The 24,958-nt window shown below is 37.9% G+C and overlaps 1 protein-coding gene across 1 annotated transcript in view; it reads left to right on the forward strand.

Annotated features, from left to right (window-relative positions):
* usp48 (ubiquitin specific peptidase 48) overlaps window positions 1-17,901 on the forward strand; it is a 242,993-nt gene extending 225,092 nt beyond the window's left edge. The window contains exons 22-27 of the mRNA XM_059951676.1: window positions 1,006-1,110; window positions 2,121-2,282; window positions 4,106-4,231; window positions 10,455-10,503; window positions 10,806-10,832; window positions 16,908-17,901. Coding sequence (XP_059807659.1) covers window positions 1,006-1,110; window positions 2,121-2,282; window positions 4,106-4,231; window positions 10,455-10,503; window positions 10,806-10,832; window positions 16,908-16,930 — 492 coding nt within the window. The 3' untranslated portion in view covers window positions 16,931-17,901. The remainder of the gene's footprint in view (window positions 1-1,005; window positions 1,111-2,120; window positions 2,283-4,105; window positions 4,232-10,454; window positions 10,504-10,805; window positions 10,833-16,907) is intronic.
* The last annotated feature ends 7,057 nt before the right edge of the window (window positions 17,902-24,958 follow it).

The raw sequence follows: 24,958 nt of genomic DNA on the forward strand, positions 1-24,958 counted from the left end.
AATCACTCATAACTGTATTTCCTACACCATTCTAAAATCTGCCTGCTTATCTGCTCCTCAGTGTCCCAAGTTCTACAGTATCAAATGCTGCGCTCAAATCTAAGAGAACAAGAACTGTTTTGTTACCTGTGTCAGCATTATGCTGCAAGTCATTAACTATTTTAAGCAATGCAGTTTTTGTACTGTGATTTGATCTAAAACCTGACTGATACTTGTCAAGGATGGAATTTTTATTTCTATTAAATTCTAAAATAAAATCTAGAAAGGGCAGGTTGAAAATGGGTCTAAAATTGTCCAAAACAGAGCAGTCTAGAATATTTTTCTTAAGATGGGCTTAAGAAGGGCTTTCAATCCCTACAAATACAATACACCCTCATGGAATTAGAATGTGACAATGGACTGTTGGGATATCCTCCCTGATATGTGCAGGAATTTGGTCCCCATGCTTGTTTTGCCATTCAAGATGATTGTGAGTGATCTTTTAGTTGAGTGTTACTTTCCTGCACTAATCTCACAGATAAAACACTCCCTCCTAATGAGTGAATTGACTTCCTGTGAGGCATCTGTTCTTGCAGAACAGTAATCTACTTGTGCCAGAGATGTGTTCATTGCTACAGTAGAAGGCTATGCCTATAATGTCAGAAGGTCCCAGGAACTTTGAATGGCTTCAGTTTGTGATGTTCAGGAAACAGACGCCTGCTGTTCTGCTGCTAATTGTGATGGTAGCTTCCAGCAAAATTGATACTCTGCATAACTTCCTACAAGTATTCTGCGATATACTGCGACATTGACAGTCAGAGGTCAAAGAGTATAGGGAGGGATTGTCTATCAGAAAGTAAATGTTTCTTTTTGGTTGTCAGAGAGAGTGTCAGAAGGACTGTTGTCTGAGTGAGCAGAGTGTCATTGTGTGGCTTAGTCTTGCATATTTCTAGTTTGCTTCTATTCTGAAACAATAACTGTATGTTTTGCCGAAAAGTGTAACATCATCATTGCATTATTCCTCAGGTAATGAAAGAAGGTGCACCAGAGCTAAACCTGAGTGGTTCTGAGGCTGAGGAAGACAGAGAGGAAGGCAAAACAGAAGGAGAGAAGGATCCTGATTTCAGCCAGGTGATATGCATTTGACTTTTGAAGCAATGTGTCACAAACAAGTGACTGCCAAAAATCTCATTGAGGCCAAGGATCGTTAACCTGAAATGCTGAATCTGTTTCTCTTTGTACAGATGCAGCCTGATAAGCTAAGGATTTTCAACATGTCCTTTAGATATCCAACATTTCATTTTCAAGAATCCTGATTTTTTTTTAAATGTAGCTTATAGTGCACCCAGAACCTGCCGACATTGCTGGCCTCATCTGAGATTTACATATGAGTCTTATGTTTTTAAAATCAGCACTTTAAAGATCAAACTTTACACTTTAAAGCATGTATACTAAGTTGCCAGGGGGGTGGGTACCGGAGTGATAGGGCTGAGGGTGGTGAGGCAGGTGGTATACAAGTCAATGTAGTGTGCAGTGAGATTGTGAGGAAGGACATTGAGATGAATAGGGCAAAATTGCAGTCAGTGGGATGAGGTGAGGTATAACTCGGGACAAAATCATTAATTCATATGGGAAAAATTTTCGTAAAAGCGAAAATCCTCTTCGTAATGGGAAAACAGGTTACTGATGTAGGTCTTTTGTAAAAGCGAAGTGGCGTAAAGTGGGGGACACCTGTAGTACTGAAATATTAAGTACACAACAGAGAATGTTTTGACTGCATTGTGTAATCATCTTGGACTATGGCTTAGACTACCTTGAGATTATATTCATACTGGCAAACAATTGCATTAACAATAGGCAGCTTTAGAGACAAATTATCATTCAAATCTGTGAACAGATAGTAATAGCATTGCAACTAAACAGGAAATGATAGATAAAGGAGAACAAAAGCTTGCCTAGAATTAATATCAGATGATCTAGACAAGGTAGATAACAGCTGGCCACTGAAAAATTAATGGAGTTAAATAGTGACTGAACTTGAAATGCTGCACTGATTGGATACATATAGAATAGAATAGATGATCTTTTAATTTCCTGTTGTGTAGATGCATCTGAGATAGAATTCCAAACTTCTGTTTCAGAGTAATGGAGCAAAGCGGCGGAAATTGATGCATCCTTGTATTGGTGGTGGCAGTAGCACATACTATAAACAGGGAATTCGACGCAGTACTCGGCATAGAGTTCGTGGGGAAAAGGAGCTCATTGTGTCAGCCAATCAGACTCTTAAGGAGTTGAAAATACAGGTAAAAATACCTCCATGTGTTCTTGGAGTATTAAAGTTGCTGGTTTTAGGTGAAGTACATTCTCTTGATGTACAGTGGAAACCCACATTAAGGAGCACAGGAGGTGTATCCTTTTCAGTTATCCTGAGAAATTGGCGGGAGCCGAACATTGTATTCGCAATGGCTATAGGATTGATTTCAACAGCACATAACTACTGTGCCTCGCCTGTGGGTTTTGGGACTACCTGCTAAAGGAAGCCATTGAAGAAAAACAAGAGGAAAAACATTTTAACAGAGACAGAGGTCTCATTCTAAGTATGAACTGAAATTTGATTGTAAACAAGGTGGGGGAGCAGAATCCTGATTGGCTGAGGACTAACCAATCAGGAGGGATGGACTACGGGGGTAAAAATACCACCGGACTAGACATGCCCAGGCATCATCCCTGATGAAGATGGCAGAGTTTATCATCAAAAAGTCGGTTATAATTGAAACCTGTGCCTGGCTGGAAGTCCGAGAGGAGTTTATTCATACATTTCTCTTAATTTAGCTGATTTAATCAGTAGAGTAACATACCAGGAGAACTGATTGTTGTATAGTTAAGGTACCTAAGATCTTCACACAGTGCTATTGCCGCAAAAAGAAGAAAAATCTCATGACATTTGTGAGTGGTGATAAACCTAATTCTGATATGGGTCTCTATTGTGGTCTGAGAGTGGGAAGGGGCCAGGGAGAGGAACATCATGGTTGGGCAAAGGGAAAGCAAGAGGGGAGGGAACAGGAAGCACCAGAGAGACATTCTGTAACATTTGATAAATCTCATGACCTTGACTGGTGACTTATGGATGGTTGTGACTACACCTGCACCACATCTCTGCACCTAGCATTCCTTCTCTTCCACCTGTGCCACACTCCTACATCCTCAGCATTCCCAACATCCTTTGCTCCTGCCAGATTTACAGACTCATTTTCTGTTCCATGGTGACAAGTATAGTAATGTGTGTGTAATTTAGGTAATATAGTATATATATAAAGCAAGTTGGATGTCTGGTGTAAAAAGCAGACTAATAGAGTTCAGATTTGTCAAAGCATATTGGACATGTTTGTATCATTTATGATCTGTAAATTTCAATTATAATGAAGTGCCAGACAACAAGATATCAATAGGATCTGCTAAACTTATTTTTCAGCATTTGGCCTGTACCCTTCTATGTCATGGGCATATCTTTTCAGATTCTTTTACTGTTGTTATAACTTTCTCCCCTACTGTATTGGGTTTTAATTAATGGCACCTCTGAGTACATGACCTGAATCAGTGACAAGAAGTTCTGTTAAGAACTAAAAGAAACCTCAGTTTGGTTATGTGGGATGAGGTTTCTTTTGGTTGCATTAGGGTTGACAATGATCATAGATCCATTAAAAGTAGTTCAGTTTTTTTAACATATTTGTTTCCATTAGTGGAATTAAAATAGAACAATATAAAAGAAACGAAAACTCGACTGATAAAGCAGGTATACAATTTAAATTGATGCTCTAGAACAGGGGATCCCAACGTGAATATCGCAGACCCCTTGATTGAATGGTCCATGGCATAAAAATTGTTGGGAGGGCGAAGTGTTATTTCAGCAGATGCAATGTATACTGACGTGCAATAATATCCCAATATGCCAATCCGTGAAGCAGTTATCAAATAAACCATGAATTATATTAATACTGCACTTTTTGAATTTCCTGCTATTGTTAAAGATAAATATTTGTTAACTTTAGATAATGCTAGCCATGTATGTAGGATGTCCATGTAAGCAATTTCTGATTTACAGCAGCCTCTATAACTTCTTCTATAGATCATGCATGCATTTTCTGTCGCACCATTTGATCAGAATTTGTCATTGAAAGGACGGATGCTAACTGATGATACTGCCACACTGGGCAACCTGGGAGTTATCCCAGAGTCAGTTATTCTACTAAAGGTATTATTTGACATACTTTTGTTATCGCTGATATTATGATGCTTTTGTTTATTAAAGCCATGATATATTGTTTATATGTTGACTTTAAAATAGTCAATTACTTTAACTTATTCAACAGTGTATTAACTTAGTATTCTGTTATTTGCTAGCAGTGTTCTGTACATCTAATCTCAGCTTTTGTTTATAATGAATAACATCAGTAGGTTAATTTGTAGGTAAATTGAGCCATGATTAGGCTAGGGCTGCTGGGTGGTGCGGTTCAAAGGGCTGAAAGGGCCTACTTGCGCTCAGTAAATAAAAAGTATCTTCAGTCTTCAGCTCCCTTATTAGTGCATTTCATTGCATGTATTCCTTAATTCCTACCAGTGCCATGTGCAGGCGGGTTTAGAAATAGTAAGATAGCGCAGATCAACACGTGGCTGAAGACATAGTGCAGGAGGGAGGGCTACAGATTTATAGATAATTGGGTAGTTTTCCAGGGAAGGTGGGACCTGTTCCAGCGGGACGTTTTACACCTGAACTGGAGGGGGACAAATATTCTTGCAGGTAGGCTTGCTAGAGAGGCTTTAATGGATTTAAACTAGTGGATGCAAGGGGGAAGGGGAACCAAAGTGTAGGAACAGATGTATGGGAGAAGGAAGAAAAAGAAGATAGTAAAGTTGTTTGCACCGTTAGTGATAAACAGAGAGTAAGAGGTGGAGAATTTCTTAAATGCATTTATTTTAATGCTAGGAGCATTGTAAGAAAGGTGGATGAGCTTAGAGCATGGATTGATAACTGGAAATATGATGTTGTAGCTATTAGTGAAACATGGTTGCAGGAGGGGTGTGATTGGCAAATAAATATTCCTGGATTTCATTGCTTCAGGTGTGATAGAATCGGAGGGACAAGAAGGGGAGGTGTTGCATTGCTCGTCAGAGAAGATATTCCAACTGTGCTCTGGCAGGATAGATTAGAGGGCTCATCTGGGAGACTATTTGGGTGGAATTGAGGAATGGGAAAGGTGTAGTAACACTTATAGGGGTGTATTATAGATCACCTAATGGGGAGCAAGAATTGGAGGAGCAAATTTGTAAGAAGATAGCAGATATTGGTAGTAAGCACAAGGTTGTGATTGTGGGAGATTTTAATCTTCCACACATAGACTGGGAAGCCCATACTGTAAAAAGGCTGGATGGTTTGGAGTTTGTAAAATGTGTGCAAGATAATTTTTTGCAGCAATACATAGAGGTAAGGCCAACTAGAGAAGGGGCAGTATTGGATCTCCTGTTAGGGAATAAGATAGGTCAGGTGATGGAGGTATGTGTTGGGGAGCAGTTCGGGTCCAGTGATCACAATGCCATTAGTTTCAATATGATTATGGAGAAGGATAGGACTGGACCCAGGGTTGAGATTTTTGATTGGAGAAAGGCTAACTTTGAGGAGATGTGAAAGGATTTAGAAGGAGTGGATTGGGACAGTTTGTTTTCTGGGAAGGATGTAATAGAGAAATGAAGGTCATTTAAAAGTGAAATTTTGAGGGTACTGAATCTTTATGTTCCTGTTAGGTTGAAAGGAAAGGTTAACAGTTTGAGAGAGCTATGGTTTTCAAGAGATATTGGAAACTTGGTTTGAAAAAAGAGAGAGATCTACAATAAATATAGGCAGCATGGAGTAAATGAGGTGCTCAAGGAATATAGAAAGAATCTTAAAGAAATTAGAAAAGCTAAAAGAAGATACGAGATTGCTTTGGCAAGTAAGGTAAAACTAAATCGATAGGTTTCTACTGTTATATTAATAGCAAAAGGATAGCGAGAGATAAAATTTGGTCCCTTAGTGAATCAGAGTGGACAGCTATGTGTGGAGCCAAAAGAGATGGGGGAGATTTTGAACAATTTATTTTCTTCGGTATTAACTAAGGAGAGAATATTGAATTGTGTAAGGTATGGGAAACAAGTAGGGAAGTTATGGAAATGATGATGATTGAAGAGGAAGTACTGGCGCTTTTAAGGAATATAAAAGCTCTGGGTTCTGACAGGATATTCTCTAGGATCTTGAGGGAAATTAGTGTAGAAATAGCAGGAGATCTGACGGAAATATTTCAAATGTCATTAGAAATGGGGATGGGGCCAGAGGATTGGCATATTGCTCATGTTGTTAAAAAGGGTTCTAAGAGTAATTATAGGCCTGTGGTCTATAACGTCAGTGGTGGGTAAATTAATGGAAAGTATTTTCAGAGATGATATATATATAATTATCTGGATAGACAGGGTCTGATTAGGAACAGTCAACATGGATTTGTACATGGAAGGTCATGTTTGACAAATCTTATTGAATTTTTTGAAGAGGTTATTAGGAAAGTTGGCGAGGGTAAAGCAGTGGATGTTGTGTATATGGACTTCAGTAAGGCCTTTGACAAGGTTCCACATGAAGGGTTAGTTAGGAAGCTTCAATCATTAGGTATTAATATTGAAGTAGTAAAATGGGTTCAACAGTGGCTGGATGGGAGATACCAGAGAGTAGTGGTGGATAACTGCTTGTCAGGTTGGAGGCCGGTGACTAGTGGTGTGCCTCAGGGATCTGTACTGGGTCCAATGTTGTTTGTCATATACATTAATGATCTGGATGATGGGGTGGTAAATTGGATTAGTAAGTATGCAGATGATGCTAAGATAGGTGGCGTTGTGGATAATGAAGTAGGTTTTCAAAACTTGCAGAGAGATTTAGGCCAGTTAGAAGAGTGGGCTGAAAGATGGCAAATGAGAGTTTAATGCTTATAAGTGTGAGGTGCTACATTTTGGTAGGACTAATCCAAATAGGACATACTTGGTAAATGGTAGGGCATTGAAGAATGCAGTAGAACAGAGTGATCTAGGAATAATGGTGCATAGTTCCCTGGGGTGGAATCTCATGTGGATAGGGTGGTGAAGAAAGCTTTTGGTATGCTGGCCTTTATAAATCAGAGCTTTGAGTATAGGAGTTGGGATGTAATGTTAAAATTGTACAAGGCATTGGTGAGGCCAAATTTGGAGTATTGTGTACAGTTTTGGTCACCGAATTACAGGAAAGATGTCAACAAAATAGAATACTGAGAAAATTTACTAGAATGCTACCTGGATTTCAGCACCTACGTTACAGAGAAAGATTGAACAAGTTAGGTCTTTATTCTTTGGAGCATAGAAAGTTGAGGGGGGACTTGATAGAGGTATTTAAAGTTATGAGGGGGATAGATAGAGTTGATGTGGATAGGTTTTTTTCCATTGAGAGTAGGGAAGATTCAAACAAGTTGAGAGTTAAGGGGCAAAAGTTTTGGATTAACACGAGGGGGAATTTCTTTACTCAGAGAGTGGTAGCTGTGTGAAACAAGCTTCCAGTAGAAGTGGTAGAGGCAGGTTCGATTTTGTCATTTAAAAAAAAATTGGATAGGTATATGGACAGGAAAGGAATGGGGGGTTATGGGCTGAGTGCAGGTAGGAGGGAGTAGGTGAGAGTACGCGTTCAGCATGGACTAGAAGGGCCGAGACTAGATGGCGGAGATGGTCTGTTTCTATGCTGTAATTGTTATATGATTATAATAAACACAAAGCCAATGTAATTGGACTGCCTGTAACCCATGGAAATGGCCTTAGGTTGAAATCGCCTAAGATGTTGGCATTCATAGCAAAAGGATTTGATATGTTAGCATTTATAGCAAAAGGATTTGAGTGCAGGAGCAGGGAGGTTCTACTGCAGCTGTACAAGGCCTTGGTGAGACCGCACCTAGAATATTGTGTGCAGTTTTGGCCCCTTAATCTGAGGAAAGACATTCTTGCCATAGAGGGAGTACAGAGAAGGTTCACCAGATTGATTCCTGGGATGGCAGGACTTTCATGTGAAGAAAGACTGGATCGACTAGGCTTATACTCACTGTAATTTAGAAGATTGAGGAGGTATCTTATTGAAACATATAAAATTCTAAAGAGATTGGACAGGCTAGATGCAGGAAGATTGTTTCCGATGTTGGGGAAGTCCAGAACGAGGGGTCACAGTTTAAGGATAAAGGGGAAGCCTTTTAGGACCGAGATGAGGAAAAACTTATTCACACAGAGAGTGGTAAATCTGTGGAATTCTCTGCCACAGAAAACAGTTGAGGCCGGTTCATTGGCTATTTTTAAGAGGAAGTTAGATATGGCCCTTGTGGCTAAAGGGATCGGGGGTATGGAGAGAAAGCAGGTAAAGGGTTCTGAGTTGGATGATCAGACATGATCATACTGAATGGCGGTGCAGGCTTGAAGGGCCGAATGGCCTACTCCTGCATCTATTTTCTATGTTTCTAAGATCTTGAAGTTTGAACCTCTTATAGTCATGGCATATAAAATGTGAGCAACATTAAAAATGCACTGGAGGGACGCAGCAGGTGAAGCACCAACAGTGGAGAAATGAATGTTGATGTTTTAGACCAATGTCCTTCATCAGGACTGGAAAGAATGAGGGCAGAATCCAGAATGAAGGGGAGGGGGAGGGGGAGGAATATAAGCTTGTTGAGTGATAGGTGATTCCAAATTATCAGGGGAAGGTCGGAAGTTATGTGTATCATGGGGGTGGGGGGGGGAGATTTTGCCAGAAAGTAGGAGTTGATAGGTGGAAGAGACAAAGGGTTGGAGAAGAAGGAATCTGATAGGAGAGAAGAGTAGACCATGGAATAAAAGAAAGGAGGTGTGGAACTAGAGGGAGGATGGTGAAGGTTATGGGAAGCCATGATGGCAGGGGAAAGGAGGGAGACAAGGTAAAGTCCAGAAGGATAAAAGTATATAGGGGTAGGGGGAGGGGTTACCTGAAGTTGGAGAAATAGATGTTGATGCTGGCAGATTGGAGACCACTAAGTCAGAGGCCTGTTGTGCTGATTCTTCCAGTATCTTAATATATTCCTTCTTCTATATGCTTTTGATTTCTACAACAAAAGACCATTAGATATAAGAGCAGAATTAGGTCATTTGATCCATCGAGTCTGCTTCGCCATTTCATCAAGGCAGATCCAATTTTTCTCAGCCCCATTCACCTGCCTTCTCCCCATATCCTTTCATGCCCTGACCAATCAAGAATCTATCAGCCTCTACGTTAAATATAGCCTCCACAGCTGCCTGTGGCAAAGAATTTCACAGATTCACTACTCTCTGGCTAAAGAAATTCCTCCTCATCTCAATTCTAAAAGGATGCCACTCTTTTCTGAGACTGTGTCCTCTGGTCTTAGACTCTCAACCATAAGAAACATCCTCTCCACATCCACTCTATCAAGGTCTTTCAATTAGTTTACCCCTCATTCTTCTGAATTCTAGTGAATACAGGCCCAGAGTCATCAAATGCTCTTCATATGACAAACTATTCAATCCTGGAATCATTTTCATGAACCTGCTTTGAACCCTGTCCAGTTTCAGCACATCCTTTCTAAGATAAAGAGCCCTAAACTGTTCACAATACTCCAAATTATGCCTCACCAGTGCTTTATAAAATCTCAACATTATATCCTTGCTTTTATATTCCAGTCTGCTTAAAATGAATGCTAACATTGCATTTGCTTTTCTCACCACAGAATCAACCTGCAAATTAACCTTTAGTGAATCCTGCACAAAGATTCCCAAGTCCCTTTGCGCATCAATTTTTAAAATATTTTCTCTCCATTTAGAAAATAGACAACCCTTTCATTTGTTCTACCACAGTGCATGGCCATATACTTCCCAACGCCGTATTCCATTCTGCCTCTTCTTTGCCCATTCTCCTAATCTATCTAAATTCTTCTGGAGCCTCTCTACTTTCTCAAAACTACCCACCCCTCCACCTATCTTCAAATCATCTGCAAACTTTGCAAACAGCCAATAAAAGAATCGGTCCCAATACAGACCCCTGAGGAGCACCACTAGTCACTGGGAGCAAACCAGAAAAGACTCCCTTTATTCCCATTCTTTGTCTCCTGCCAATCAGCCACTTAATAAACATGTTAATTCACCATTAGTTTAGTCACAGACCAGGTAAATCCAAATGGCCTATTGTTTTGTGTTCTTAGCAATACAAAGCAGAAATTTTCTTTAAATTTTTAATTGTTTAATTTGTTCTTAATAATATAATGAAAATTCACTTGAAGGTATAACATCTGCCATGGGTAGGAATTTAATCTAAAGGCACTTGACTGATCATAAAATATTGCTGAGTTGAGTATAAGCTTTTGGCCAGTATTGTGAATTTGCTTTCATTGTCTTCTGCACTTTAGGCTGATGAACCAATTGCTGATTATACAGCAATGGATGATATAATGCAAGGTAGGAAATTTTACTGTTAGATTTATCAATATAGCTTATCAATTCAACTTAATTTTCCATGTAATGTGAGCAATGGCTTTTTCAGTGTAAGATTATAATCAATAAAGATCAAAGTAAATCTATTATCAATGTACATACCCAACAGGATGGGTGACAACCAATCAAGTAATATCAACAAATTGTATAAATATAAAAAGAAAGAGAGAAAAAATAACAATAAATAAGCAATAAATATGTTAAAAGTTATCATTTTGATATTAAAATTTAATAAAGAATATAATTTTTTTTCACTCTTTTTTCAGTGTGTATGCCTGAAGAAGGTTTTAAAGGTGAGTTTATAAAATTAAGTTTGTGGTTTAACACTGTAAATATTTCTTCAATCATTTTTTCTTTTTAAGTCTTATTAATTTTCAAATACATAAGCATAATAACAATAGTAGTACAGAGAGATTGGGGGTTACATTGTTGGTAAACAGTATATATGAGTAAAAGCTATAGGTAACACAAATGTACTAAGCCTCCCAAACTCTTAATGTAATTAAACATGATAGAAAAAAAATAAAAACATGTCAGAAAAAAAAACCCAAATTAAAAAACAAAGAAAAAACTAAACTAAGCTGAATATTACATCAGTTACAATCAATAATGTCAATAACTCTGCTCCTCTATCCATATATTTAAGGTTAATAAAAAGGATTTGGAAAAGGTCAAGTTACATTCTATGGACATGTTGAATAAAGCGTCTCCAAGCTTCTTCAAACTTAACCGAAGGGTCATAAGTGACACTTTTTGATTTTTTCTAAATTTAAACAAGATAAGAGTTGGAATGTTATGCTGAAGTTGTATAAGGCATTGGTGAGGCCGAATTTGGAGTATTGTGTGCAGTTTTGGTCACTGAATTACAGGAAGGATATTAATAAGGTTGAAAGAGTGCAGAGAAGGTTTACAAGGATGTTGCCAGGACTTGAGAAACTGAGTTACAGAGAAAGGTTGAATAGGTTAGGACTTTATTCCCTGGAGCGTAGAAGAATGAGGGTAGATTTGATAGAGGTGTATAAAATTATGATAGGTATAGTTCGAGTGAATGCAAGCAGGCTTTTTTCACCAAGGCTAGGGGAGAAAAAAACCAGAGGACATGGGTTAAGGGTGAAGGTGGAAAAGTCTAAAGGGAACATTTGGGGGGCTTCTTCACACAGAGAGTGGTGGGAGTATGGAATGAGCTGCCAGATGAAGTGGTAAATGTGGGCTCACTTTTAACATTTAAGAAAAACTTGGACAGACACACGGATGAGAGGTGTATGGAGGGATATGGTCCAGATGCAGGTCAGTAGGACTAGGCAGAAAAGTGGTTCAGCACAGCCAAGAAGGGGCTGAAGGGCCTGTTTCCGTGCTGTAATGTTCTATGGTGCTATGGTTCTATATAGTTTAGGAAACCACTGGAATGTAGTAGGAGGATTAATCTCTTTCCTATTCATTAAAATGGATTTTCTAGCCTTTAATGTAACAAATGCAATCATCCGACGAGCTGGAGGGGATAAATAACTATGCTCCACCATTGGTAAGCCAAGAATTGCAGTAATAGGATGAGGATATAAATCAATACTCAAAACTGTTGAAATAATATCAAAAATGTCTTTCCAATATTTCTCCAAAAGAGAGCAAGACCAGAACATATGAATCAAAGAAGCTACCTCAGAATGACATCTTATCACTGACAGGATTTATATGAGAGTAAAAACAAGCCAGCTTGTCTTTAGACATGTGGGCCCTATGCTCAACCTTAAATTGTATCAACATATGTTTAGCACATATAGAGGAGGAGTTAACTAATTGGAGAATTTTCTCCCATTTCTCTATAGGTAGTTCCCTGTCCCATTCATTCTTCATTTTGTCTGATATACCTGGCTGTATTTTCATAATAGTTGCTATTAATCATAAATAGTTGCTATTAAACCCTTCTGATAAGGGTTTAAACCTAAAATTTTTTCCATGATATCAGTTGGATATGAACTCGGAAAAGTATGTAACATATTATTCAAGAAGTTTCTAATGTGTAAGTATCTTTAAAAAAAATGGGACCTGGGCAGATTATATTTATTAGACAACTATTCAAAAAACGTGCAACAATTATCCAAGAATAAGTCACGAAAACATGTTATACCCTTCATTTTCCATACCAAGAAGGCTTGATCCATAACACAGGGTTGAAAAAAGAAATTATATATAATAGGGCTTGATAGAATAAATTTGTTCAAGCCAAAATTCTTTACGAAATTGAAACCATGTTCGTAGTGTGTATTTAATTATTGGATTAACCATTTGTTTATTCAATTTAGAAAGAATAAAGGGAAGTGAGGTCTCTAAAATAGAAACTAATGAAAACCCTTGTACGGATTTACATTCAATGTTTACCCATTGTGGACCTCTAAATCCTGTGTTCAAAATATTAAATATCAGATATTAATTACCCAGTAATAAAATCTTAAATTCGACAATGCCAAACCACCATCCTTTTTAGACTTCTGTAAATATTTTTTACTTAACCTAGGATTTTTATTCTGAAATAAGTATGAAGAAATTTTAGAGTCAACGATATCAAAAAAAGATTCAGAAATAAAAATTGGTAGTGCTTGAAATAAGTGTAAAAATTTAGGTAAAATAATCAATAGCATTGATTCGACCAATCAGTGATAAGACGATGAGGACCATTTAGTAAGCAATTATTTAACCTGATCAATTAAAGGTAAAAAAATTTACCTTAAATACATCCTTAAGCTTCTTAGTAATTTTAACACCTAAATAAGTAAAATAATTTGAAACCAATCTGAATGGTAAATGTTTATAAATTGGAACCTGCATATTTAATGGGAAGAGTTCACTCTTCCTAAGATTCAATTTGCAGCCAGAAAAGCAACAAAACTGAGCAAGCAGAGATATAACTTCAGGAATGGATTTCTCAGGATTTGAAATATGTAGTAACAGGTGATCTGCGTATAATGATAGCTTGTATGTCCCATTCCCATGGGTAATGCCAAATATATTGGGTGAGTCACGAGTAGCAATAACTAAAGGTTCCAAAGCAATATCGAATAATAAAGGGCTAAGAGGACAGCCACGAAACAACTGAAAAAAGGGAGATCTTTAATTATTGATAAATACCGAAGCCGTAGGGGTATGGTATATCAATTTAATCCAAGATATAAATTTTGGACTAAAATTAAATTTCTCAAGTGTACTGAGATAATATGGCCATTCAACTCTGTCAAACGCTTTCTCTGCATCCAGTGAAATGGCACATTCTGGAGTTCTAGATGAGGGAGTATAAACTATATTAATTAATCTCCTAATATTAAAAGACAGATAATGATTTTTAATAAATCCAGTCTGGTCAACAGAGATCATTTGAAGCAATATATTCTCCAATCTAGTTGCCAACATTTTTGAAAAAATCTTGGAATCCACATTCAGCAAGGATGAGCATATTCATTATAGGATCTTTTTTAAGAATTAGGGAAATAGAGGCTTCGTAAAAAGATTGCGGTAACTTACCTATGGTTAATACATCCTTAAAGATTTTACATAACCAAGGAGAAAGTATAGTAGAAAAGGATTTTAAAAGTTCTACTGTGTAAACATCCGGACCAGGTGCTCTACCTGAATTAATCAAAAAAAATAGCCTGCTTTATTTCTTCTTCCGTACTAGGTGCATCTAATGTTAAACATTCATTGGGTGATAATTTTGGAATATTAATTTTCTTTAAAAATTCATACATTATAGTGGAGTCATCAGGAGATTCTGATTGATATAAGGAAATATAAAATTCTTGAAAAGATTTGTTTATCTCATCATGATCAACCATCAGAGTATCATCTTGTTTACAAATCTTGATAATCTGGTGTTTAACCGAAGCAGTTTTCAATTGATTAGCCAGTAACATCAACATTAACCATAACAACTTTCTTGTTAAAAAGTAAGCCAGTAATTAGCAAGAATTTACCATTTGGATCTGAAATTGTTTCATAATGAACAAATGAGGTTGAAGAATCTATAAAAATAGAAACTCCTTTCACTTTAGCCTGAGGATTTGAATGGTACTGTTGACCCTTCCAAAACCTGAAGAAATGCTGATTATCCTCTTCCCTCACTTGAGTTTCTTGTGCAAAGATGATATTAGCATTCATTCCATGGAATACTTTAAAAAAAAAAATTCCATTTAAATGGATGGTTTAAACCATTTGTATTCCAAGAACAAAATTAATAATCTTATCCATGTTACATACTATATGGCATCAGCCATATAGTACGTGGAAGGTTAACCAGAATACAAACTCATGAACCCGGAAGAGGAAAAAAGGTTTAAAGAGGAACCGGAAGTTACAACACTTCAGACATTTTTGTAGTTTCCAGTCAGCCCAGTTGGAAAAATCTAAACTAAAAGTAGAAATACCCTCTACTCCCACACACAAAAGCCTGAAAATAAGCCAGAGATCAGCCTGAAAGCAATCTAATACTAAATCTAATCCCATCTTTCCTGAAGGCAGCCCAAAAGATATACGTCTAAAATAAAAACACCCATATTCAAAAAAGTAAAAAAGATTACCATTAAGGAGTGGGGGAAAAACTACAACGGTTAGTAAAAAAGTTTTTTTTTAAACTAAAAATTTAGAACATAAAACAGAGTGTCATTGTACTAATATTTCAAAAAAAGACAAGCACCAAATCATATTGTTAGTTATTTTCAAACACAAACAATTGAAAATGACATATCGAAAAAATAAGGTTTTATGGGAAGAAGAAGGCAGAACAACATCTTGGAAAAAAAAAACAAAAACAACTGAATACTTCCCGTAAAAATTTCAAAGAAAGAAGGATCAAACACCAAATCCTTTACTTAGTTACTTTCAGAATCAAAAGATAAGTAAAAAGAACAGTATCACTAAAAGAAAAAGAGAGCTTTTATCCAGACATATGAGAAATACTTACACCATAGACCGAAAGCAAAGACCCTCAAATTATAAAGGCCCAGATCTATAAACTAATTATTAGCTTATAAACAAATAAAAACATATGGTGAAAAATACGGTACGTTAATTAACCCATAACAGACAAACACTGATCCTCGAGAAATCTTTGAGCTTCACTTGGAGAATTAAACAATTGGCGAGAATTATCAGAAAGGACAACTCTCAAATGTGCTAGAAACAACAGAGCTTGTTTAAAACCTTTTCGATGGAATTCAGACATCATGGATTTAAAAGACATCCATTCCCTCAGGACTTCAGGACTAAAATCTTCGACGATACGAAATTTGAAACTTTGAAAATCGATCATACCCTTCTGCCAGGCAGTTTGAATCAAATGATCCTTGATATGAGCATAATTGAGATGAAGAACAATTGGCCTTGGCTTAGCATCACTGGAAGGTTTAGGACGAAGAGTGCGATGGGCACGATCAATCAATGGGGGGGCATCCAAACCTTTTGAACCAAACACATCCATTAGAAATTGAGAAAAGTATTCAACAGGATCACCCCTCTTGATGTCTTCAGGAAGCCTGATTATCCGCAGGTTCTGTCTCTGGGATCGATTTTCAAGGTCAATAATTTTGGATTTATAACGTTCCAACAATTGAGAGGTTGAAGATATATTTTGTTCCAAAGTTTCAATCCTTCAACCTCTCTGGTGAGTGGCTTCATCAAGTTCTGAAATTCTTGCTTGTTGTAGTTCAAATTCACATCTAAATGATTTGATACTGTCTTCAACCATCTTTAAAACTCCTTCAAACGTGGAGAGTCTTTGGCTGAGAATTTCATCTAGAAGCTTCGACATTGTTTCAAAAGTTAGAGGGACTTGTTTGGATGATATTTCCTGTTGCCGTTGGGGTCTTTCCCGTCTTTAGCTTCTCGTGCTCTGGTATACATTTCCAGCAAATTAAAATCAAAGCTCAAAAAATATATCTGTGGTATAAACCCTTTAGAGTTGGTAAAAATAAGGTAATTAAGGGTGATTATGAGTAAAGGAAGTAAAAGGAATGGAGCGAAGCCAAAGTGTGCCTTACGCCATGAGAGCCTCCTGGACAATCAAAATTTCTGCAATCTGTCATTTTTTTGTGGTACACAATACCCTAAATAGTAGTAAATGATTTGACAAGAGTCAGTACCCCCAGTAAATGATTTTTTTAAAAATTTGATTTGTTAGCCCAAGCAGTGATATTTTGCCTGCTTTCAGTAATGCTATAGCAAGTTTGGATGTTGCTTGCGTAGATTATTAAACACACCTCTTTTTCACTTTTTTTGTTGGTAGAATGAAGGAGATATGTTTTAAACATAATAACTTGACTGTTAATGACATTATTTGACTGGTCATGAAGAATTGTTAAACAGTCGCTTGGTTGTTGTTGCAGGTACTGGGCTGTTGGGCCACTGAAATGATGTCACCTGCTTGCTGAAGATAACTGAATAGAAGTTGGAAGTGGGAAAAATATGTGGGTAAAATCACTTGGACATTGCACTGGGCATATGCACACTGACTTGGTTTATACTTTTAAAAAGAAATGACCAGTCTTTAAATTTGCTTGCAACTCCTGCCTTTATATGCAAAAGTGCAGTGTCTTGAATGTGACTCAAGGGGCAATAGAGGAAAGTAAATCACTTAATATGCTGCCTTGGCATATGATGGTGGCCAGATAATTGACTAATATCAGGGGAAAGATGTTCCTCCCAGTTCACTGTGTCTAAAAATGTGTTTGAAACATAAGTGGTTTCTTGATGGCTAATGTATCCAAGCAGCTTGAAGTAAAGTTCCCTCCATGGGCACTTATAACTGTTGGTTTTCTGTTATTGGCCACTTGACCAGTAATAATTTTTTTTGTGTGATCCTACCACACAATTGATTTTGCTTAGAATGACACACCAAATTGACCTTAAAATTGTGTAATATTGAGTTAATTTCTGTAACAAATATCAGATTAACACATCAGAGCTGCATTTCAGAATATGTAATATGCAAAAAGTAAGATGAATAGGTTTAATATTCTACAAGTATGAAAGAGATCCTCACATTTGCAACTTAAGCTGTGTACGCAGTGAAGTAGTTGCCTGCATTATTACATAAGTAATGTCTCCTAATGTGTTCAAGTAATATTGTACTAGGACCACTGAAGTGCTGTAAATAAATGCAACGCTTCCTGATTTAATACATTTTACTGTTTTGTTTTCTTTTGATACAACATTTGCTTGAAAAGGAATTGAATGTGTGCTACAGTGGGTTTTTTTTTCCAAATCCTGTTAAAAGGGTTGTGCAAACTGCGTTTATTGTAGAAATGCTGTGGTAAGAATGACAAATCCACTAGAATTGTTATATTGCTTAACTTTACTGTAATAAAATAAAAGAACAGATGGTTACAGAAAATGTGATTTATTTTTCAAGGTTAAGCCTTAAGGTGTTGAGGCACTGACCAGACCCGCCTATATATTTTAATAGTGGATGTATTGAGTAAATAATATATAAAGGCAATGTTTAATATAAACATGGGAAAAACTCTGAGCAACACTCTTTTTATCCAAATTACTGTTCAAAATTCAGTGCCTTTGGCTTGTCTTTGTCTCTCAGTGGACATTTATGCAAACAATTTTGTATTACAGATACAAATGTTAAGTTTGTACTGGTAGGCTGATTTGTTAATTATGGTCAGAGATCAGCCTGATGGTAAATTGTTCTGGAGTCATGAAGGCCCATTTCAGATAAAAGTTCATACATTAAAAAAGATTAGGAAAAGAGTAATAAATAGGCAAAAAAAAGTAGTTGGAAATGACAAATAAAAACAGGAAAATGCAGAGCAGATTGAGCAGCAACTGCACAGAGGGAAGTAGTGGATGTTTCAGATTGAAGCCCTTTCATTGGAACCAGTCCCCATCGTTGGCAGTCTGATTAGATAGCTTCTTCCATTACACATTGATCAACCTTCCCACCACACTTTTCCCATTCAAACTTCCCATGCACATGCAAGAGATGGAAGATCATGTCTTTCTCCATTGGCCACTGTTCCAGGTGATCATCAATTTGTATTGCAGCTACTTTAAACTGCTGCATGTACGCTCATTACAATTCCTTCCTTAAACTGCAAAGATCAGAAATAGTCTGGATGATTATTTCACTAAACATAGTCAACATGTGTGACTCATGCTCTGATTTAAATCCCTCTCCTGATACCTCTTTGTCTTCTGCTTCCAGCATGTTTAATTAAGTTCAACAGAAGCTTGAGAATCAGCACTTAATCTTTCAGTGAAGCATTTGGCATCTTTAGGGACGCACCATCGATTTCCACAATTTCTCATAATAGCTTCTCCTTTTTTGTGAACATAGATGCTGGTAATTGTTTAGCTATTGTCATTTGCAGTGACTCCAGATCCAGATTGTCTTGCCTGTCCTAAGTTCCCTCACCCCATTTATTAGTTAATAATATTCTGAAATATCTTTGATATATCGCAATAGCTCTCCCCTACGATGTGGAAGCACCAGACTGACAGTGAATAATGTTGCGGAAAATATTTTTTTTATTGCTTTAGCCACCTGAGCACAATATCATGAACAACAGTTTAAAACCCTGGGGAATTCTCCTCAGTGCCGTGGAACTGCCTTAGACTCCTTTATCGCACAATAGACTGCCTATTCTCTTGCTATACTCACTGAATCCTACTCTTTTGCACATATGAAGGATGTGCTGGCAAAAACCTGGCTAATATTTAACATTTAATGTGATAACCTCTATGTGTTTTGTTAGTAGGTTCAGTTGGGACTCAGCATGATATACTTCTAGTAAGTATATGTGTCTCAGATCTGCACCTTTCAAAACAACTTTCAACTCCCAGATGTTTACCAAGATCTGTAAACAACTGAAAATCAAGATGCCTCTTATTACAAATTATTGTGACTTTTCTTTAAAGGTAGTAATAACATCTATCTTAAATATTGTAAGTTATGAAAGGAAAGAAATGGTTGTGTTGGTCAAACTTAATTAGAATCTTGGCAGCCAAACTACCAAATCACTTGTGCTTGTTACTTATATTGAAATCATTGCATCTTTCAGAAATGGAAAATCTGTTATTACTTAAGAAATACAAAAAGAGCAAGATTAGCTGACTTAGCCCCTCCAGCCTGTCCTCAGTATGATCATTTCTGATCTACACCGGCAGCTGGATTATTAAAGTGCGGAGTGACTGAGGACAGCTTAGGGAAGTCAAGAGGATAAGGAAGCAAGAAATAAATGAAGGCAAGTAGGAACTGGAGGAGAGGACACACTAAAGAAGGCAGTTGGCAGAAGTAGGGAGGTTGAAGGAGTGTGTTCCAAAAGTTGGGGAGATGGGGGTAGGACAAGAAACAGACCGAGGTTGTTGAAACTAGTGTGTATATGAAGCCTTTCATACAAGATGGGAATCCTCAGGTGAGATGTAGTTCCTGAGAACAAAACTCTACAATGAGGGAGTCCTAAGAAATTCTTGATGAGTCCAAATGCCAAGGCTTAGAAAGGACCCAATTAGTTGGGTTTCCTTTACTGGTTTCAATCCTCTCAAATAATAGGAGATGGAGTCACTGTAATAAAATTGACACATCATCACTTTTTATTGTCATTTCGACCATACCTGCTGGTACAGTATACAGTAAAAATGAGATGTTTTTCAGGACCATGGTGCTACATGAAACAACATAGAAATTACACTGAACTACATAAAACACAAAAACTAAACTAGACTACAGACCTATCCAGGACTGCATAAAGTGCACAAAACAGTGCAGGCATTACAATAAATAATAAACAAGACAATAGGCACAGTAGAGGGCAGTAAGTTGGTGTCAGTCCAGACTCTGGGTACTGAGGAGTCTGATAGCTAGGAGCAAGAAACTGTTACATAGTCTAGTTGTTAAAGCCTGAATGCTTCGGTGCCTTTTCCCAGATGGCAGGAGGGAGGTTATGTTATCACCAATCTACACAGACTGTGATCTTCCGGTTAGGAAGTCGATCCAGTTGAAGAGGGAGGTACAGAGGCCCAGGTTTTGCAGTGTCTCTATCAGGATTGTGGGAATGATGGTATTAAATGCTGAGTTATAGTCGATGAATAGTGTCTTGACATAGGTGTTTGTATTGTCAAGGTGGTCTAAAATAATAAGACAGCTCAAGATCCTTTATGTAAAGCTGGATCCCATTTTCTTAATGTACCTTTCTAGAATGCTGATATCGAAAGTTATTTCAACAACAAAGTCTACTTAGAAATGAAAGTCAAGAAAGGATGATCCATTTATTTTATACGTTCAAGTTACAAATGAGTATTTTGATCCCAGTACACATACTTGCTACCACATTATTACCAAAGAGGTCAGTAGAAGCAAGACACTGGGTTGACATTCCCATAATTCCAATTAGCAAGAGGGCACTTTGCACATGCTGTGTGTCATAACCAGATCGTATTTGGGGTTTTGCAGCAAATGTTCACATACCACAAGTTGCTTCAATAATATTCAAACAGAACCCCATTCTGCCATCCAGTTATACAGATACTCTTTTACACTTTTTAACATGTCCCATTCAAAGGAACTTTACATACCTGTTTTGGATTGTTTCTTATTTTTTTAAAACAGTTAAATCTTCCCAGATCCTACTTATACGCATTAAAGTATCCCAGTTTTTTTGTTAATTTTGGAAATAGGACCATTAAATCAAGCTGAGGAAAGGCCTTCTCCCCACCCCCCCCCCCCCCCCCCCGCCCCCCATCTTCACCACAGTCTACAGAGGTTGTATTGAGAACATCCTAAGCAGCTGCATCACTGCCTGGTTCGGAAATTGCACCGTCTCGGATCGCAAGACCCTGCAGCGGATAGTGAGGTCAGCTGAGAAGATCATCGGGGTCTCTCTTCCTGCCATTACAAACTCTTCTCCCTCCTGCCATCTGGGAAAAGGCACCGAAGCATTCAGGCTTTAACAACTAGACTATGTAACAGTTTCTTGCCCCTAGCTATCAGACTCCTCAGTACCCAGAGTCTGGACTGACACCAACTTACTGCCCTCTACTGTGCCTATTGTCTTGTTTATTATTTATTGTAATGCCTGCACTGTTTTGTGCACTTTATGCAGTCCTGGATAGGTCTGTAGTCTAGTTTAGTTTTTGTGTTTTATGTAGTTCAGTGTAATTTCTATATTGTTTCATGTAGCACCATGGTCCTGAAAAACATCTCATTTTTACTGTATACTGTACCAGCAGGTATGGTCGAAATGACAATAAAAAGTGATGATGTGTCAATTTTATTACAGTGACTCCATCTCCTATTATTTGAGAGGATTGAAACCAGTAAAGGAAACCCAACTAATTGGGTCCTTTCTAAGCCTTGGCATTTGGACTCATCAAGAATTTCTTAGGACTCCCTCATTGGGCTTCAGATGCCACTATAAAAAGCATCAGCTAGCATCTCTGGATTTTCACCTCTTTTTTCAACTAAAATCCTTGGGAACATTTGAATTTTTAATAATCTTGATGTCACATAGTCAGTCCATTATGCTATAAGAAAATGAAATGACTTTTCACATCTCCTTCCTGGACATCAAGAGCAAAGATCCTTCTCTGTCGCTGTTCTACAGTGTTTCCCATGTTCATTAACTGATTCTAGTCTCATCACTTCTGACTTATTGTTTATTTCCTGACTTGTCTTCCGAATCTTTTATTCTGATCCACCTATTTTGTTTACAGTCCACCACTTCAGCCTCAACTGAGGGAGAACTTGCATTAAAAAGGAAGATCCTGGATGAAACAATTGCAAAGAAATAAAATCACATTGAGCTACAGCATTTTTATCAAACCCATGTGATGTGGAATAGATATCAGAGTAGCGAGCAAAAGTGATTATTTATGGATAAAATCAACCATTAGGCAGGATTAGGCCAGGCAGCTTCCGTCATAATCCACATTGGTTCATTTGGCGTTTATCAGTATTAGATCTGCTCCTGACATAGACTGGAGCTGGTCAATAGTGAAAGAAGGGACAGAATACTCTTAACAGGGATGCCCTTTAAAAGATTAAGCTGCTAAAAACAGAAGATCTCTCAATGAAACTCCAGAACTCATAGTTTGCTCATTTACCTCTAGTCCTGGGAGGAGTTTTTAATTGGAAGACAAGAGCTAAGCATCATGTGCCACAGGAAGTGGTGTATTGCAGTAAGAGCCACAAATGTGCACCTATGGAACATTATTAGAGATACAAAATTCTACTCAGACTTCCTAAGAATAATGTCTATGCAGGCTCCAGTATTCAAAGGCTGCCATTACTGAGATATATAACATTTTCCAGGACAACTCTAGCCATAGATGTAGACCTCAGTTGCTCTTGCTATAGAGGTCACTTTCATCTCTGGCCTTCGTTTGGTCCAGGTGATCACAACAAATCTCTGGCATTTGGTCTCAGTTTGGTGCTCCTGGGAGCACTGGAGAAGTTACTCATACTCTACCTAAGGAGGCAAGTCTTTATTGACTGACCTCAGAGTTATTGAACTGAAAGTTTCTAGCTTGGCCCATTTCACCTTAGGTCTATTCTGTGATCAATGGCCCTTATTTTGGAGTGCAAGTTCATAGCTCCATGGAAATGGTAACACAAATGGATAGGGTGGTAAAGAAGCTGTCTTTCATCAAAGATTCAAAGTATTTTTGAAGAAGCTACGAGGAACGTTGACAAGGATAAGGGAGTGGACGTAGTCTATATGGACTTCAGCAAGGCCTTTGACAAAGTTCCACATGGAAGGTTAGTTAAGAAGGTTCAGTCGTTAGGTATTAATGCTGGAATAATAAAATGGATTCAACAGTGGCTAGATGGGAGATGCCAGAGAGTAGTGGTGGATAATTGTTTATCGGGATGGAGGCCGGTGACTAGCGGGGTGCCTCAGGGATCTGTTTTGGGCCCAATGTTGTTTGTAATAAACATAAATGATCTGGATGATGGGGTGGTAAATTGGATTAGTAAGTATGCCGATGATACTAAGGTAGGAGGTGTTGTGGATAATGAAGTGGGTTTTCAAAGCTTGCAGGGAGATTTATGCCGGTTAGAAGAATGGGCTGAATGTTGGCAGATGGAGTTTAATGCTGAGAAGAGTGAGGTTCTACATTTTGGCAGGAATAATCCAAATAGAACATACAGGGTAAATGGTAGGGCATTGAGGAACGCAGTGGAACAGAGAGATCTAGGAATAACAGTGCATAGTTCCCTGAAGGTGGAGTCTCATGTAGATAGGGTGGTGAAGAAGGCTTTTGGAAGGCTGGCCTTTATAAATCAGAGCATTGAGTACAGAAGTTGGGATGTAATGTTAAAATTGTACAAGGCATTGGTAAGGCCAAATTTTGGAATATTGTGTACAGTTCTGGTTACTGAATTATAGGAAAGATATCAATAAATTAGAGAGAGTGCAGAGACGATTTACTAGGATGTTACCTGGGTTTCAGCACTTAAGTTACAGAGAAAGCCTGAACAAGTTAGGTCTCTATTCATTGGAGCGTAGAAGGTTGAGGGGGGATTTGATCGAGGTATTTAAAATTTTGAGAGGGATAGATAGAGTTGACATGAATAGGCTGTTTCCATTGAGAGTACGGGAGATTCAAACGAGAGGACATGATTTGAGAGTTAGGAGGCAGAAGTTTAAGGGAAACACGAAGGGGTATTTCTTTACTCAGAGAGTGGAATGAGCTTCCTGTAGAAGTAGCAGAGGCCAGTTCAGTTGTGTCATTTAAGGTAAAATTAGATAGGTATATGGACAGGAAAGGAGTGGAGGGTTATGGGCTGAGTGCGGGTAGGTGGGACTAGGTGAGATTAAGAGTTCGGCACGGACTAGGAGGGCCGAGATGGCCTGTTTCCATGCTGTGATTGTTATATGGTTAACATTTGTTATCAAAGAATGTATAAATTATACAACCGTGAGATTTGTTTGCTCACATTAAGCCGCAAAGCAAGAAACCCGAAAGAACCCAATTAAAGATAAGAATAAAAATAAAAGACCAACACCCAATGTGCAAGAGAAAAAAAAACAAATCATGCAAATAAAACAATCAAACCAATATTGAGTCCTCAGATCTGAATCCTGGAGTGGGTTCATTAATATTAGCAGGCACAGAGCACAGATGCCAGGGCAGTCTTCATAGCATCAGCACCATGGAGAGAGGAGTGATCATTATAGAGAATGAGCAAAATCGGCTCCTGTCCTGGACTCCAAAACACTTGTCTTTTCAGTTTCTTTGAATTGACCAAACAATGGAACTGTGAAAGACTCCGGCGCCCTGGATGGAGAAATGAATATCAAGCAGAGCGAATGAAATTGGCTCTTGCCTCAGATTTGGGCTGCCATTTAAATTGATCAGTGTATCATTCCTTGCACTCAGACCTGGGTACCACTGCAGTGAAAGGCTCTGGGCCTGAACCCACTGC

Source organism: Hypanus sabinus, chromosome 27 (genome assembly GCF_030144855.1).
Source record: "Hypanus sabinus isolate sHypSab1 chromosome 27, sHypSab1.hap1, whole genome shotgun sequence".
Taxonomy (NCBI): Eukaryota; Metazoa; Chordata; class Chondrichthyes; order Myliobatiformes; family Dasyatidae; genus Hypanus; species Hypanus sabinus.